The following is a 19372-nucleotide window of genomic DNA, read 5'->3' as shown; positions in this document are numbered from 1 at the left end:
TTTATTTCGTAGAAATATTATTAGATTTGCGAAGTTACATGCGAAATTCAATTATTTTCTCTTAAAATCAATCTACTTAACCAATCTAGTAAAAAAAAATAAGAAACGCACGCTCTTTCTTTTCACGCAATTTTCATCTTCAATTATTGCATGTCACATATAAAACCAGGAGCAGGTTGCGTTATTCCTTCCCTAAAATTGAGTCACATTAAACAAGAAAAAACTCACATTCATCATTGTCTGTCATCCTTTTCTAATCTCACCGACCGACCGACTTGACATTGACTAACTGACAAGTGAGGTAGTGAACATCAGCTCATTAAGCAAATATCAAAAACCCGTTGCTTCTGGGTTGGTATTTAATCCCACATAAAAACTTTATGATCCATTCCTTTGTGCATTTTACATCGTGTAGTGTGGTAAAGACTGAGTTGTTTAACAAGTCGTAAATTAACGTTGCACTACAACAATCGTAAAGATTGGACAATAATAATTTATAATTCAATCCGTAATAAATGTCGCGTGTCGTGTGTGGCTCGTGTCAAAGGTTGACAATTTATTCTTTGTAAGTTAAATAGTAGATACAAAAATATGTTTTCTCGTTTGTGGAAAGCATGACATTATTATTGTCATGTTTTGATGTGTATGCTATTTACGGGAGATATATTTACAACATTTATTAAAGAAACAAAAATTATATAGAACATAACTTTTGATGTAAATTGTAGAAATTTCGTAGTAACCGACTATGCACTTATTCATTATTCAAACTTCTCATCAGTCAAGCCAGTCAGCTTTCATAATTGTCCGATGCTGAATTAGACAGTCCCTCACAAGTCAGATGTACAAATGACGGATCTGATCCGAGGGAGCATTTGGCCAAGCTACACAGGTATTTACTAAGCATGTCGTGTATGTATGTATGTACATAAAGTTGAGAAATTAAATTGGAGGAGGATCCATTATGCCAGAATCTTAATATTTCGTAGGTAGTTCTTCTTCCTTCCGTTATTCCGTTCTGTAAAATCGGTTCATTCACAAATCTCCACTTGAACAAGGTGGAACGAGTAAATTAAATTAAACCAAAAGAACTGTTACACATTTATATTTAAAATTGTTGTTCTAATCTAATTTTAGCTGAGAAATAGTGCTCTAGTTAGTTCAGTTTTTCTTTTTGACCATGGTTCAGTGAAATAGCGAAATTTCCAGAAAAAAAAACTAGAAGATCCCACCAGCACCCGCCGACCATGAAATTGAAATTGGACATAAAAAACACAATTTTCTGCAAATTAGCCACCGAATAGCGACAGTTGGGCGAGAGATAAAACATCAAATTGCGTCTTGCAAGGGTAAAAATATCTCTCCTTTCTTCACAATAAAAAAACCCAATGATCTAAATTTTTACTAAAAGAATAAACCTTGCACTGGTACAAAATTGGTTTCGGCAGTGTAACTCAAAATTGGTTTATTTATTTCGCCCGAAATATTTGTCAAATATCCCCTGAACTCGAGTATCTCTCGTATAATTTATCGTAAAGATGTGTCCATACATTTCTCAACACATGTAATAAAAGTCCCCATGAAATTTCACGAATGAGAAATTCCCCCCGTAATAAAACCAGCATTTCATGTTTCTCTCATTTGTTATCACAAGTGTTTTTCCGCACAAATTGCTTTTCAAGAGGCTTTTTGAAGACATACAACTGACCAAAATTCCATTCCCTTGTAGATACATAAGAGAAATTCCGTGTGTGTATATAATCCTCCCCGACTTTCTCCTTGTTTCTCCAACATAAAATATTTTGAAATAGCTGTAATAACGACAATTTTGCGTGTTTACCCAAGTGGCGTGGGCTAAAGGGTAGTCGTCAATATTATTACGACGCTACCAGCCATTATCGGTCTCAAAACCGGTAATATATCGCTAGATGAAAAGGGCTTCCGTTTTTCTCGTCGAGTATTATTATTTTTTGCAGTAATGTTTTCAGTTTTAGGAGTAATTTCCGACCTTTTTGGAAATGTTTTCAATTTTGGTTTTGCACTTTTGGAGAAGCATGATACTTAATATGCGTATAAAGTGAAAGTATCGGCACTTGAAGGTTTTTTTCACGTTACAAATGGTACAATGTTTCCTTCTCTGGTATGAAAGTTTGGCTTAAAAATACACAAAATATTTAATGCCCGTTCCTAAAAACGGGGATAAATTTTGAAACTCGGCACATGAGTCGAGAGAGGATGAGGGTTGACCAAAGAGGGGAAGGGTTCGACGAGATCGTGATGGCCGTCTGGGTGCGATGGGTGCCGTCATTGGTTCAAGAATCGTAAAACTGGTGAGTTTGGGTGAGACGATAAATTTTGAGCCTGACATTTTACGACTTTTTCATTCAAGGCGTGCATGCATGGATGTTGGTGGATGGGTATTTTGTTGTTGCGTGTTTTTCATCTAGACAAAGTTTGAAACTTAATTCCATGTTTCCTGTTCATGTTGTAGAGTGGGACTGGTTTTAAGATATGGTTTTGGCAAGAATGTTGTATGAGGAAAGTTGAGTTAGTTTCAAAGTATTTTTCGATTTACTAAATGCTTTTCAGCGATGAACTCTCATATGTATCTAACATTATGATTTAGGTTTATGGTTTCATTTTTTAAATAAAAGACTGCCATAAGCTTTGCATATAAAAAGTTTCTTAATCAAAGTATAGTTAGAATCTGACTAAATTATATCCATTTTTGTTGACAAATCAAGTACTCCAAAATGGCTGGCAGATCTACATAAATAATTTGCGCATAAAACATTGTAAATATTTTTATTTGGAATTGAACAATTACATTTAGTTTAATAATATTAGAAAATTAGTTTTAGAGTCCAAATCCTGGGTCACATACATGCACCCCAAAATTTAAACAGTAAATGAAAAACTCAAAACCTTAAAAGGGGCACACTTCCAAGGGTACTACTTAAATGAGAGGACCGCAACCCTTATATGATTCTCATTTATGTTTTTATTTGCACTGCCAATATAACAAATATTCCACGAAGTCGAGCCATTTATATGCTTTTACTGTTTTATTGTCGTGTCACGTAGGGGTGAAAATCCAAATTTTGGCTCAAGAAATGGCAACGTCCATATACATATGTAAGAAAGACAAGGGTCAAGTAAAGGCTCTAGTACCAGGAAGACCAAGAAGTAAGCATCCTAGGGTCAGTCGTGCTTCTAAATTAGAATGCAAAAGAAGTGCTAACAGAAAATTACAAATTATTGTGTCATTTATAAAATTGTGCAGTTATAAAACTGTGTTCAATATTAAGGACTTAAATATTTTACAAAATTGCAATGGAAAAATACACTCCAACTTTCTTCATCCAGTGTAAAAATACACTCATTATCAGACTTTTGATATTCTATCCACCATGACGGTGGCCTGGCCCATCCTTCCCGTGAGTAAATAACAATACATATTTTTTTGTCTCTTTTCTCAAGTGGGAGACCTTTTCATACAAAAAAGAACATAACATTTAGACGCGAATAACATGAATGCGGAATACGGTGTAAACTCTCAGCGTTTCATGATCTACTGGCAAGATGTCATGAACGAAGTCCATGGTAAAAGCCGCTTTTCGCAAGGGATTGCAAAATTTTTGCTACTTTATTCCCCTCACTCGTTCGCTCTCACGCAAAAACACACATTGTACCCTCTCTCCAAACTAAAGTGGTTGAACAAACAAAACCCATTGTATTTTATGACTACAAGCATGAAATATTTGCCCATTTGTTGCATTATTCGCCAGGAGAAAGCGCCAACGGCTTTTACCAGGAATGACGCAGATTCAAGAATTTTAGAATTTTTTTTGCATTCATATGTAAAAATCCTTATGAAAAAGTTTCCAATTGGGGTGTAGTTATAATTATAATTTAAATTTAAAATTCAACTAAAAATTACAAATTACGTAATTCGTGTCAAAAATTTATCAATGTGGGAAAAATTTCTTAGCCAAATATAAACACGAATTTTTGTATGTTTGCACACAAATGCATCTCTGTCTCATTTGAAGAATTTCACACTTGTGATGCTGTTCCTTGTCCTTTGTTTGTTGAGATTTGTTGGGTTCGTGTAAACTTTAATAAAATAAAAGCGACTCTGTCTGTTGAATATCTTATATTTTATCCCCTGCTCTGCATCTAGTCTCACTTTTTCCATGAGAGTGAGACGGTCTTCAGTTCGTGGATATACCACCACGAGAAGAGATGAAACTAAGGGTTTGACGCAGAACGTGTTAATTGGTCATTGTTGTCACTCGTATGTATTCTGGTAAATAGAATTGTTACTTCTTCTCAAATGGAGGTTGGAGAACGACTCGTATTTTTACCTTCAAAATGAAATTTTCTATCTGTTTCTGGCATACAAATGTAAACGACTCGAATCAATAATTTTAAAAATTTTGAAACTTCAATTTGCTAAGTAAGATTTTTTTCTCAACCAAAAGTCACATCTTATCAGAACGTTATCAAAGCACGACTCATTGTCTTCATGGTACTGACGTGTGACGTTCTTCAAGTTACGCAAGAGTTCATGATCTATCGCCCCACTGCCGGATTTTGAGCCTTGAGGGGAAATTAGCAGCTTAACGAAGGTGTGAAACACTTTTTTAGAACCTTCGCTTTTTACCCAAATACAAAATTTACTTTAAGCCAGAGGTAAATCCAAACTCTACGTATTCTAACTTATCAGATCACAATGTTGATCTTGTAGCACAACAGTGTGGCTGTGGCACGGTATTGTTGGTTATGTCCATTAGAGTTGTGTAATGTGATGGTGATAAGTGGTATGTTGAATCTGAATGCATAGGATTTCTTACTCTCGGAGGACTTTTTACCTCACGTTCCTTTTTAACACTTTCTGAATTTTCACACTTTTTCAAGATTCTGTTTCATTCACAAGACTCGAGATTCATTTGTGATCATTGTATTGAGCGAGTTACACAACAAGTTTGGAGTGCAAGTTGTGATGTGCACATGGAATCTTAAAATTACAGCGAAATCAGCGTTTTTTTTTAAAAAATACTCAAGATCTATATAAAAATTGTGTGTGCGTGGGTGTGGTGCTCTTTAAGCACCCGCATAATAAAAGGGTGTGGTGTTTCTCCGACTGATCATAAATCCCATGTCGTAAAAATTTCTCCTCAGAATTTCAGATTTTCGGGACAAAACAGCGGAAACATATAATAATCACAGTTGTTGTGCTCCTTCATGAAATAATAATGTTCCTCTTTGTGTGTAAGAAAGATAAGAATGAAAGGGTTGTTGGAGGAGACTTTGAATGGTTGACATGATCTCATCGTCGTCGTAATTTCATCTTCTGTGCAATCATAACTTTTGCCATTTCGTCCGTGTCGTGGGAAAGGGTGGGTGGTTTGGTTATGCAGTCTGTGATTTCCTTGTGATTGTGATGTCGAAATTATGATAGGAGAAGATCGCAAGTCGTAAAAGAGGGATCCACCAAGTCTCTCGCAGCATCTTGATGTTCTCAACATGTGCCACAACACAACATTTTATGCCGTCCCAGCACCATCATCATCCTTTCTTTGTGTTCTTAGGTATGTAACGTCATTTCGAATTGCGTCCAATTTTCAGATTGCATGAATAAGTCGATTGTATTATTCCAAACCGTTTCGAGTTTTGGTTTCTTAAAAAAATTTGACGACTATTCTGCTGCAGTGCAGATGCGATAGCCTGAGAGAGAAAGAGAGGTTTTGAATTACGAGACGTGATAGAAATCCAGATTTTCAAATAAAATTGGAAATCCATCTCGGATCTCGATCCAGGATCGTGTTCAGGATTTGGATTGGTGAAAGTCACGTTGTCGATTCAGTCCGCTGGCTGGCTTTTGTTTCGCAGACAGTTTTACGAGCCCGGAAAATGAAATTTGGGGATTACCTTCCCTATGTATTTACTTGTCAGGCGGGAGTATGGTATTGGTTGGTTCGCCGTGTATGTGACTGGACTGGACACGAACCCGTAAAGTTGAGGAGATTGCAATTCTTGATTTTCTAGACTTTTGCAACAACATGGTTTCCCCGCAATAAAACCAGATTGGGCTCCTATTCCACGGCCAAATGAGTTTTGCTCAAACCAATAATGCTTTCACCGACGCACGGCGAGCGAGGGGTTCGTACACACACCTTTAAAAAGCATCAGTTTTGTAATTATTTACTTTACCAGGATAAAATTGTAAAACAAAACTATCTCAAAATCTCGAGTCGTAATTGTACCCAAAATTAATGACTGGGTGCATACGTACTCACCCCAAGCAAAAGTAACTATTCCACTTTCTCCACCACCCAGCAGGACTAGTTTTTTGGAATTTTCGCCATACCCTCTCTGAGAAGACTTCACTTTTGTTTTACGACTTTCAAAGCCTCGCTGGCTGTACGATTACCCTTCTCTCGCTCAAATTGGATGGAACTACTGCACTACCTTCGCATGTAGTGTAGATAGGCTGGCTTCCAATTTATCTCCCATCCCGTCGTCCAGAGAGACAAGTTTCTCATTCATAATTAAGGACAACCAACCGAGCAGAGAGATCCTACTCTCTAATCTTGGAAAATGTAATAATGTCCGCCGATTTCCTTCCCTCCCTCACGAGGCACGAAACCAAATCTAATTTATCTCCCCTTTATTATTCTGGTACGAAAGGGAGGCGCAATTTTAGACAAGATATTATCATCGGCTCGTTCGTATCATGAAAATAATCGGGCCTCCCGAAATTAAGAAATTCTTGGCTAAAAGCAAAATGGGAAAATTTCCACCACTCCAAAATTATCCATGTACGACTTTCCCTCCTGGGGTTGACTTTTACATTTATTTGTACAGTTTCGGAGGGTGAGGTGACCATATGCAATCCAATCCACCCACGAAAAACTGTGCAAGTCCATAAATGGTCAGTTATTTAACAAGCACATCATCATATCATCATTACATTTGTTTATTCACTATTAACAAGAAGTTAACAAAGAATTAGTGACCATTCAATGGATGAGTTAGCAGCTAGTATTTTTATGTCTCGTTAAAACTATTAAAACCATTTGCCAAACAAGTAGTGGAGGACTGAACTTTCTTGTCGTGCGTGATATACATATTCCCCTCGTGGATAAAAATAGACTCGTAACTAAATAAAAATCCAATCTTCCATCCAATCCACCAAACAGTAAATTATGTTTCCAATTCGACTAGAACTAATGCAATCCCGTGAGGACTATGTGGAATGGGGAAGGAAATGCTACAAAAAAATATAAAAAGATCGAACCACCACGTCCACGTCTGTTGAGGAGATTATGTCGAAATTTTGATACTTTTTTAAATTTACGAGCAGCCCTGAATTCTGCAATATGTAACATAACGTAGATAATTTGGCTCATGCAAGATTTTGACAGGCTGCACCGCTGTTGTCGCTGTTAAATATGTTATTAAATGGGTTTGATACTATTACCTAAATCCACCCACTGTCATTTTTTTACGAGGCACCGTCGAACACACCGACGACTAAGGCACGAACGTATAAATAAATAAATAACGGAAGGGAGTCAAAGTGGAGATAATCCAGTAATGCAATACATAACGACTGCCAAATAAGTGATACGGATAAGCGAATTTTGGGTCTGTTTTCTAAATTATCTCGTTTTTTTGCGTCGTCGGGTTCTGATTTTGGTGTTGTGTTTGTGACGTGGGAACGCTTTTGGGCACTTTTTCGAAAGACACAAATTCCAGTTGGTGAATAATTTTGACTTCTTACAGAATTTTTTTTTGCTCGAAAATTTCTCCTTTTAAAACTTTTTAAAAACAAGAGTCAAAATCTGAAATCCATAAAAAAACTTATCATGTCCTGTGCACGCCACATTCTCATTGCAAAATATCTAATGCAAGTGTACAAACAGATTATTTATGACTGTTTTTTCCAAGCCAAGCAAAATATATCTCGGGCCAAAAAAGTTTTAACATGTTCCTTCCTTCTCTGTATGCGAACCGTATAATTTAAAAGTTGGTTGGAATGGAGGAGGATATTACGTACGTGCTTTTTTATGACCGTCTCAGCTGGCGACTGAGTCTAAAACGGAGTGAAATTCCCTTTTCGTCATGAAATGAAATTGCTAAATTGGTAAAAAGCCAGCAACTGTTTCATTTTAGTCGCGATAACAGAATTGTTGAAGAGTTTAGAAATATTGGTAAAAGGGTAGATGAAAATTCTGCATCATTTGAAATAATTCGTTTTTGTAAATGATTTCCCATTTTAGGAAAATATACACTTACCCCCTCCTCCAAATCGTAATAATAATGAAACCCAAACCCAATAAATATTATCCACCCTGATTCGAATTCTCAAAGGGTTCCACGCGAACTGCTTCAATCTCAATAACTTTTCCTTTTATGGGTTCTCTTATTCTCCAAATTTTAATAAACTCTCGACTGAAATAACCATTCCTTGAGTTCCTTTCTATTGCGATGCATGAATGTATTCGCAACATTATAATGATTACATGTCCCTCCATATTTTGTATTTACGGCGAGGCACTTCCATTCTTTTGATGCCTTGAGGTACAAAGAAGCCCTCAAAAAGGTCTCATTATCGACCTTATTCAGCATTCTCTTCACATTTTATCGTGTGATTTGTGGTGATCTGATATCCTGCTGGGTTCATCCCTTACAAGAAGAAAAATAGGGTACAGACTTCTAATGAGCAAGAGGATCTCGCATTACAATTATTGTTTCCACCAGCTTTCACTTGCACCCTTGTTACACATATTTTTTCCTGGATGAACGCTCCTCTCGCATCTTTTAGTCTTTTTCTTCCCATTATTTATTACGCTAGGCTGACCATTTTTTAAATTGCTCGTGTCTTTTCCCATGGGTTCTTCTGCTTCTTCAACCAATGGACAAATGAGCTGAACGATTACTGGTCACGGTATGGGAGCCGCTGGAAATAAGTGGATTATGTAGCAAGGAAGACTCCTCATGGGAGGCATAACCAATCGAAGGGGAAAAAAATCCTTCATTTTGTTGCCTATTCTCTTTCTCTACGACTTTGTATCATTATTTTTGTTCGTAAAGCCGCGTGGTCCTGGTACCTTATTTTCTGGGCATCCCTTCATCTTCGTCTTCACCATTACATAACACTCCACTTATTACATTGTACGTATGTACGTGCGTGCTACTTATTGAGTGAGGAAATTCGGTACAAAATCGCAAAATATATATAAATGGATGGATAAAATGGCAAGAAGAAGTGGGGAGGGTGGTGAATGAACATGGGTTGTTTGTTAGTTCATGCTTGATTGTTGGTGCATGCAGTGGTCGTCGTTTTGGAAGTTTTGGCTATTCGTGTTTTTCAGCAGAGTTGGGAAGTAAAATCCCAGAAATTTTTGTGACGGACGGTTGGTCAGGTGTGCAGTACGGAAAAATTGGTAAGGTAATATTTTTTTCAGAGTAAATCTATCTATGTATCATCCCCCTTCTCAGGCTGAAATTAAATTCTTGGCTTAATTGAAATTTTAATTTGTTAATTACAAATTCCCATATCTCATGCATTTTTAATCTCTATTTTCAAGCCGAGATGCAATGCAGCAGACGGTAATAAATTTTACCAAAAAATCTATGAATATCAATCACCCATAAAATTGTAATGAGTATAACATTGTCATCACCTCGTCATCGGTGATACGTATGTAAATATTGCATTGCGCATATAATAATTGATTGCATTGTCTCCTCTTCTTTAAATCAACACAATGCAGGCAGGACTGATTGCTATCTATTATTCTCAAATAAATTATTATAACCAGCCCAAAATATGATTCTCAATTATAAATAAATGAAAACCGTAATTGCGAAATCATTTTAGGTCAATAACTTATAATTTGGGAAGAAGGTTGAATTATATTCAAATTGTTTTTTTCTTTTACACGTCGTGCGTATGTACTTTGTAATTCAAATGGAAACAAAATTATACAAAATTCAAGTAAAATTTTTATTGCCGTGCACTCAACTCTCTCGAAACCGTAATAATGTGTGTGCTTGTTTGCAAATGCAAGGTGCACGTACCATTGTTGCGTTGCGGGATGAAGTGAAGTTGACCCAAAAATCCATTAAAATTTAAAAAGTCATTTTAACGAGGCACCATCACCATCGTTCTTGTTCTCCGTACTGCATTTTCACTATGTGCATATGTGTATAGTCTTATCATGGCTTTATTTACGGGGAGATGGATACTCGACTCTCTCGGGTAGGTCGGGAGGAGCTTATACGTAATAACCTCAATATAATGCTACGTAATACCATTTTGTGTTCCAATGTACGACTAATTTCAAACTCATTCATGAAAATAATAATAATTTGTGAGTGTAGTACGCCAAGAATTTTTATTTCTGAATATTCAACTTCAACGTAGTTTAAAGATTATAAATGATGAACGTCATGACATGAAGCAATACTGCACAAAAATCTAAGAAATCAAGCCTCCAAACTTTACAAATTAAAAGAAATTTGCCAAAAAAATGATAAAATCTTAGTTATTTAAGTAGAATACATAATTCCGTCCAAATCCTAACCTCCAAACTCATTCGGTGCAAAATTCCTGACAATTTTTTAACCCTTCTCCTCCACACCCATGGCATGGCCTTTGATTACACAATCCTGCACATTTCTCAACAACAAGACGCTTGAAGACGCAATCTGCATAACACGGGAAACAATGGTATTGTTGCTTATTTACTTCCTCAGCTTCGTTAGCAAGAAGCAAGGAATAACGAAGCCAGCACATTATTTACGTATTGTGACACGGCTCACCGTGCGAATGTTCTGCATGGAGATAGAGACAAATAACCAACTCTCAGAGAGAGACTGGTTGTCATAAAATGCAAAGAGGTGAACCGTTTTTTACTCTGATCTGACATTTGGAGTCGACTGCCTGTGTGTGACATTTTCTCAATGTGAAAGTTTGTCCAAAGGGAGTTGCCCTCTGTTTTTTCTGTCTATGTCGCAATCCTCTCCTATATCCGTGTGTAAACATAATGAGCCAAAATATCAGAGTGGCACGTAACGCAAAATTGTGTACAAAATCGAGACCCAGATAACCCTCCCTTTAAAATTGGCATATTTCTCTAATCCTACCTACGACAGGCTGAATAAAATATGTGAAATTTCTCCATTTCTACGGATAAAAAACGACGACTCCTTTCAACCAAGCAACCCACGTACAAAATGGAAATCCGACCTGGAATAAAGTCTCTCAAAGACTTTTGCTCGTTTCGTTAACGAAAACCAAGCCCTTTTAACACATGTACATGAATACATTCGCAAAGGCGAATGGAATCCATTCCATCCACCATTCCTTCCTCCATATGTACGTTCACCGCATCTCATCTCATCTCTCACGCCGTGGCAAATAATGCCGTCGAGGTTTGCTTGTATTTGGCGAATTCAAGCCAACTTTGCCATTTACTACTTTACTCCACTCCCTGTTAGATCTCTCTGAAATTCCTTCCCTCCTTTTGCGATCTTCACCTCCTCCTCCTCCTCCTGCTTCATTCTCTTCATCGCAGATTTCTTATCGCCATTTATGTGATACTTGTCCAAAGAAATTATATTTCATAATTCCTCAAACAATTCCAAAGATTCCAATTAATCAGCAACATAATTATTAAATTACACAATCATTTTAGGTTTTAAGCGAGAAAAAAGTGCAATCTGAAACGCAATCCAATCCACACACAGAAAGTAAAAAGTAAACCTAGTAAAACAATCGTGCAATAAAATATTAAGTAAACCAAACCACGTTTAAATACAACATTATATTTTACTTACTTTTTGCCTCGCTCTTTTACAACGACACTTACAGTAAAAAAGAAACACAATATTTACCAAAATAAAATAAAATAAAATTGAAACGAGCTGCCAGCGATAAAGTGAAGATATTGTTACGAGAGGTAATTTTGGAGTTTAGTGAAAGTAAAAAAGAGAGTAGTTTTGTTGGTTCAAGTAGTTATCAAAGGGTAAATTATTACTGGGCTGCTAATTGCCTTCCTAGTTAGCGGAGTCGTAATAGAGATATGATGGATGTGAGGTATAAATCATGATATTTAGGTACTAATTAATTGCATTACATTTTATTACAGAAACAGAGGGGAGCCAATTTAGAATACCAATTGAGACGGGGATATATAAATAAATAGTAGTTTTTAATAGTTGTGTAAAGAAAGTGGTTATTATTTTAAAATCTAATACACTTTCTGATCGGAGCGTGGGAACGGAACTTTCACCAGTGCAATCGAACCTTAGATAATAATTTACATAAGTAATTTACCAAAAAACTTTGAATCTGTGACCAAGTGAAGGACCGAAATAATGTCGTTTTGTCAGTACCATCAAGTTTTTCTCATCCATTAAAAAAAACTAAAAGGAAAGTACGTCAAGACTGGAAGATTCGTCTCTCCAACCAAGTCTGGATATCTCATTCTTGACCCTGCTTCGAGGTAATGACCGTTTAATTTGACACCTAAAAAACATTTTATAAATACTAATTTTAGCCTTAAACAATCTCATAATAACCGACTGACTAAATATGATCAAGAGAATGGTGTCGATGATGATGATGACGTCGTCCTCGTGGTCGTGGTAGTTTTTGGCGTTGGTTTTTTTCGTCGGCATTGGCATCACAATTTTAATAGCAATTTGAACCGTTTTATTCCTCTCATAAAATTCCAAACATCAGACGGCCTTGTGCCCGAATTGCCATTAACTTTTTTTACTTTTAAATAAGCCATTGGATTGGATATCACTTTAAATCTCTTTGACTCTACACACTCCCACAAATTCTGAGAATCATTTACCAATGTCATCATCTAACCAACAAGCCAACATTTTTCTTTATTATTCGTGCTTGTTCCATTATAGCTACAAATTTTTTGTACACCTTTCTTCCCAATGTGCACCATGTCTGGCTGAATCTCATCTAAGCTCAATGTCGTTCAATGTTACAACAACAACAATCAAAACTAAAGTTATTATTACTCCATCCAAGACGAAGTTTAAATCCAACCAAGTTTTTAGTACGAGGAAATGTTGAGTGAAATTTTACATGACGCTGCGATTAATCATTTAAGACCTCGAAACTTCTCCGATGGTCATTCGTTCCACGATTTTTTAGTACTTTTTGTTGTATCTGAAATTATCCACGTATGTATGCTACATATATTTTACTGGATGGGATTGATTTTCGTATACGTACAGAACTTGAGGATGGAATTGAATTTCCAAGAAAAGTGTAAGAAAACTAACTCGTGATTATTATGCTAATGTTATAGAGCCAGAGTTATGGAGCACTTAAGAAGGAATGAGTCATGAAGGGAGTCATAAAATTTGAAGGGGATTTCAAACGCCATTTATTTTCTTTGCAAAAGCGGAAAGTGAAAAGGAAAAGGGGAAAGGGGTAGGATTTTAGTTTTACGACGCAGAGGGAAAGAAATTTCATTTCAGTTTTGTCGGAAAAGTGACTTTCACCCCAAAAATTTTCAATTTCATATTTTACAATTTCTGAGAGATTTGAAAAGTTTTTAGTCATAAAAAGTTGGAATTATGTAGCAGCCTGCAACACCATTTATCATTTTGATAATTATGGGGTAGCATGTTTCCTTAATGTTCATGGCTCTTCTAGAGTGAAGGATTTGTAGGCACTCTCAATCTTGGCAGATTCAATTGCATCACATTTTTTATCCTTTTTCTAGAAAAATATCGCAAAACATCCAATTTGAGCTTGTTGTTGTTGCTGCTACATCAATTATTTTAATAACAAAGTTGTACCATTTTTGTTAACTTGGACTATATAATTTTTGGTTTATTATACTTCATAAAAACTATATAGTTCTACTTCTAGGCAGTTCTAAAAGCATGGCAAAATGTTGTAGGTACATAAAATTTTCATCCACACACGAGTGGACGGAAAGACGAAGTAATGATTGCATTTTTTGAAATTTTCTTTTTGCACACACACAAGTTCTTGTTCTTGATTTCGTCGAATCTAGAACCGGAGGGGGTTTGGAGAAAGAAAGACGGAATAAAGTCCGTGTTTCCAGTTTGGCTGCAATAATGGCGTAGCTTGAGCTGGAGGATGGAGACCAATGAGGTTTTGAGCATGGCGAAGGGGCGTCTTTTCCTCCCTGACAGCTACACTTTCCCAGACATAATTTATCGATTTCTTCTCTCTCTCTCCCTCCTTTTACCCACCACCCTTTTTCCATTATGCACATATTCCACCACTCCACCGACCCTACGGTATAGGCCACCCTTCTTGTTCCATTGTTGCGATATTTTAAGCCTTCGGGTTGGCTGGGTTGTGATTAGTACAAGAAACAAATTCTGAATCCACACCTTTCCCATGTTCACCTCGACGACCCTCCCTTCTTCTTGAACCCTTTGGGAACCTAAAAATAAATTTAGGGTAATGACGACGGAGGTAAAAAAATGGATGCATTTCACAAACACAACACCTGCACAGGTGGAAAGAAGAACAAGTCTTATTATTCACCCATTGTTTGTTTGTCAATGTCGGAAAAATCGCACTGGGTAATGTAACGTAACACCCATTCCATTCAGATTATGTCACCCTGCTAAATAAGTAAAAACATAGTGGGGAGAAAGCATCATGAGAAAGTGAACAAAGTGTGGCAGGCGAGTAGTGGTTGGGCACTCTATGCGGCTGGAGGGCGAGTCATGGTTGCATGAATTGGGCGGAGATGGCACACGAGATCTTTCTCTGCTCGCTCGGCCAGCTCAACTTGGTTCGCATTTCCACATTTTTTCCTACATTTGTATGAATGAAATATCTCAAATTTTCAATTTTAATATGAAATATGTCACAAAATTACGCAGCGGTGGAGGTGCTGCACCTGAAAATAGTGCCAATTTGCCAATTCGATCAACCATGGAGGGGAAGTTGTTCAAGTAAATTGAAAAATTGAGGACACCGTCGCATTTCAATTTGGCGTCAAGGATCGAAAGTATAATTTTTTAATGCATTTCAAATCAGCAACAAAGCAAAACGCCACTCAAGCCTTGAGGTTTCTCATTCGACGAGCGGAACACAAAGGCGATACAGTTATTGCGGAGATGAATTATGCAACCATACGCAAATTTCGATTGGATTAGACATGGCCATGTACATATTTAAATATGTAATCCACAAAGTACGGCAGGAACAGGCGTGAAAGGAAGTACGGAGTGAGGATTATTATTATTATTTATAAATAAATCAATGCAAAAATAAACCTCTGCATGGTTTGTTATATTGGATTTTCATTTTTTTATGGGTACAAATTTAAATAAAATTAACAAGTTTTAATAGGCTTGAGAGTGAAACCAGGTCATGTCGGGTGATGAGGTGTATCATGATGAGGTGAAGTAAATAAGGGTTGTATTGAATTTGTGTATAAATAAATCAAGAGGAGGAAAACGAATAATAATAATATGCGTTATGCAGGAAGATGAAATTAGTTGCGAAATTGTGACTAAAAAGATTAGCTTTCAGCCTCGTTACGTGTTTATACACAACTTTCACTTTTACAAAATTTGGTGAAATGTGGTCCATTAATCGAGCAAGATTGTAAAGTAGAAGGTAAAAAATTGTATCAAAAAACGGCTTCAACTTTAAGAACGCATAGAAAGAACTGTGTAAAAACTATGTCGCATTCGCATGGACAGATGTCACGAACTGGTTGCTCGCTAGTTGACGAGCTTCGATGTCACTTCAACTCGTATTTCTACTTTAGCTGAAACAAGCCTATGTAGATGTGCAGAATGTAAAAATCAGAATTTTAAAATTCGAAGATCGATTTTTCAGAAAAATTTTGAATTATTAAGTCAAAGTTAAACGTTTTCGTTAAAAAGTTTTCATTAGTGGTATGATTTTCCTTTTTGGCATGAAATTTGACTTGTAATCCTCACTTTTCCAAATTGCTCTCTCCTCTCTCTCGGTGGAGGAGAGGTTGGTTGATGTTGGTAATAATTTGATGGAAATGGGCCATTTGTGGTGTAATTTGGTTGTTTGGAAATCAGTTGTCTACTGCTGTAGTGGGGCTGCTGGTGAATAATAAGTTGTCACTTTAAGGGCCCATTCCCTCATTTCATGACCTTTCAAATGTGGCAAAAAATTACCTAATAAAAATAAAACGTACAATATACTGCTCATTCTATGCACGCATACGAACGACCAGAAGAACAAATGAAGTCAATAGAATAGAATACAGATACAAGCACTACTTTACTAACGACACATGTATGCACCCACATGCATACAGATATAGCCACCCACAACTCTAAAGTAACTACTCTGGAGTCATAAAGTCGAAATAATCGGTAGTTTTTATCCCTTTTTAAATGGTTTTGTCACTTTTCGATGCCCTCTCTCATTCCATCCGTGTATTCATAATTTACACTAAATACCCATTTTGGAGAAAGTTGCATGCTACAAAATTTGTAAGATGTGAACGCCGTATAATTGTTTTTGGTGAATTTTCCAAATTACTTATTGTAGTGAATAGATGGGATGTTCTCGGTTTCAAAGAATTTTAACCATTTCATAAAATTTGTACATTTTCCAAATTTTGCACATTTTTCTCCCTCCAAATTTTTGGTTTTACTCTTCAAGATTCCATCTCAGTCTGACTGATTTGCTCTGCGATTCTGACAAATAAAGTTTTCTTCTCGAGCCAAGCAACAACATAACATCATCAACCAAGTTTAGTTTTAGTTGCATGGTTGGTTTCCTAAATAGTAAAGGAACAAGAAGAGTAAAGAAGAAGAAGAGAGTTGCATCTGCCCATGCAGAATATGCCGTCGGATTGGTTTGGTTTGGTTAGAGAAGCCTTGCCTGCCTTTTACTTTGCGTTTACTTTACTTGGTTGGTGTGTGTGTTAGCTTTGGCTGAGCATTTTGTATCAAGTTGTTCTTTGGGAGTCTCAGTCCGAGTTGGCTTCTCAGGCTGCTCACACCATATTATCCAACCCACCAACATTCGTATTCCGACGTATCGTGCTCCACTATTTTACCAGACTTACAAAGTTGCACAACCCAGTTGTCAATCAAACAGTCACCCCGAAACGCTCCTGTCGGTCGGGTCGGGTCCTGCTCCCTGATAACAATTCAATTCGAAACCACATTACGTTATATTCGACACACAAACAAAGCAGAATCACCTTGATTTACGAAAAAAAGTTTCTACTACAAGTTCAAACGATACATAAATCAGATTTGTGACGTTTTAATTATCACTCATTTTAATTACGTCAATTAAAAAAAGTAACCTCTCTGTTAATAAGTTTTTTCTTTACTGATTGACAACAGTCGAGTTTTATGTTTGTTTACATTTTATAAATCCATACAAAAATAAAAAAGGGAGGGTGAGACGAGTCAGATTTGGTGGAAAAAAGGAAGAAAAAATTATACAGACTTCTCCAGAAGTTGGGAAGGAGGCAGACCTAAACAAATTCTTAAATTGATTTAAATGTAGTCATTCTCAACACTTTGTTTGTGGTGAACAGACAAAGTTCCGTTTATAATAAGTGAGCCCAAAAAAGACACCTGAGGCAAAACGTGCTTTTTTCATTAAGAGAAGATCCCACATCGTGTGTATAACAGCATCCTCGTCGTCATCTCATCTCAGCACAGATTCTCCAAAAGAGAAAACGAGCCGGCATCACCACATGAAGCTTTTGATTCTACCATATTTGGAAATTTGAGACGGTTGAGAAAAAATTTTGCTCCAAATTAAACAAGTCTTTACATGCGTAATAATAATGGGAGTCACCCCAAAATGAGATCCAGTCTGATTTCGCTACTGCCAAAATTGTAATCCAGCAAAATAACCTTTTTTTCGGAAGCTTGTGAAATAAAAGGGAGGGAGAAAAAGAGGAAGGGTCTGGTGGGCCCTTTACACACAAACACGTGCTCACTCAGCTACCCTCCCTACGAAGTACGAGTCGGAGTAACTGGACCAGAAACAATTTGTGCAACTTTGCCACATTTCATTTCCACGGAGTCATTACTGGAGTGGTAGGCAGCCAGGCAGGCAGGATAACACAACACAAAAGTAGCCTTGAAACCGTTTGACTTTTTGATATCAAGAAATCTCTGGTTGGCTGGAAGTTGTAGTAGTCGTCGGTTCGTGTCGTGGTTGCTTTTGGTGTTGGATAAAAGTTAACGAAAAATTAATTTTTCCAAGATTTAATCTCTTCACATTGTAAGCTTCAAGCTCGGCAAAGCAAACTCATCCTGACAAACTTTTCACACAGAACTTTCTCAGCGTATGAAGGAGCTGATAAAATATAAAATATTTATTTCTCTCAGACTGACACCATTTCTTAAAAACGGAGCGTATTGATTGTTGTTGTCAATCCATTAGTGCATGTGTCTACTACTGCGTTCCTCGGAGTGAATAACGAAACAGTAGTAAGTCGGCCTGTTCACATAATTGGATGAGAGCCACCAGCGTTGATTTTGAGAGTCTCAAAAAAATTCAATTAAGCCCAATGAAATCCTCTTGTCTCATAAATTTCATGTAGACGAAGAGAAGAAGAATTTTTTCTAGCTTGCCAAACACAACTCAACATTCTGATTATTCAAAATCTCAGTTTTCTTCCAGAACTAGTTTTCTTCTGTGGAGCCGTGGTAAAATAATATCATCACTGTAAAAATAAAATTATCGCAAATTTTGCAAATTATAAGTATGACAAATATCTAAATAAGCCAAAAAAATCACGATCATCACGATGACATCAATCATCATTCTCTTGGACCTGCATAGTTTAGCGTGGTTTGAGTGAGATTCTACAAATATAATTAAAACTACTACAAAGTCTTAATTAATAAATCATAGTGACCGAACTGGATTTAAAAAAAGTCGGACTGAATAAAATTGTCACTAAATAAAAAATGTTGTTCACATGTGTCCGTGAAGGGGTCGGCCCAGTCTCATCCGAAGCGAGTAGTTGTGGACGGATGAACATGATGAACGGGTCAATATACGGGGACGAGAGTGTCGGCGGTGGGGGTGGTGGCGGCGGGTCGGGTTCGAACACATCCTCCACGACACCAATCTCCTCCACGACGTCGCCCTACAATAACAACAACAACAACAACTCGATCGTGAAATGTGAGTCATCCCCGTTGTCGAACGGGTCTCATGGTCATAATGGTCACGGTGGTGGTGGAGGTCCACTCCACATCCCTGCCAAGCGACTGCTAAACTCTTCCTCTTCTGCGTGCGGACCTGCTTCATGCACCCTTACTCCCTATCCGACAGCCCACTCCAACCAAGGTCCACCCGGTACAC

General features: G+C 37.1%; 1 protein-coding gene across 6 annotated transcripts in view; it reads left to right on the top strand.

Moving 5' to 3' along the window:
* The first annotated feature begins 919 nt into the window (after positions 1–919).
* LOC110849089 (homeobox protein abdominal-B) overlaps positions 920–19372 on the top strand; it is a 50653-nt gene continuing 32200 nt past the window's right edge. The window contains exons 1-3 of one of the 6 annotated variants that reach the window (XM_035851139.1): positions 920–1349; positions 12165–12521; positions 18998–19366. In XM_035851139.1, coding sequence (XP_035707032.1) covers positions 19039–19366 — 328 coding nt within the window. In that variant the 5' untranslated portion in view covers positions 920–1349; positions 12165–12521; positions 18998–19038. Of the gene's footprint in view, positions 1350–5407; positions 5595–11522; positions 11976–12164; positions 12522–17014; positions 19367–19372 lie in introns of those variants that run through there. The other 5 variants (XM_035851141.1, XM_035851140.1, XM_035851142.1 and 2 more) reach the window with 5 other exon arrangements.

Source organism: Folsomia candida, unplaced genomic scaffold, assembly GCF_002217175.1.
Source record: "Folsomia candida strain VU population unplaced genomic scaffold, ASM221717v1 Fcan01_Sc004, whole genome shotgun sequence".
Lineage (NCBI taxonomy): Eukaryota > Metazoa > Arthropoda > Collembola > Entomobryomorpha > Isotomidae > Folsomia > Folsomia candida.
This window is presented reverse-complemented; position numbering and strand designations above follow the sequence as displayed.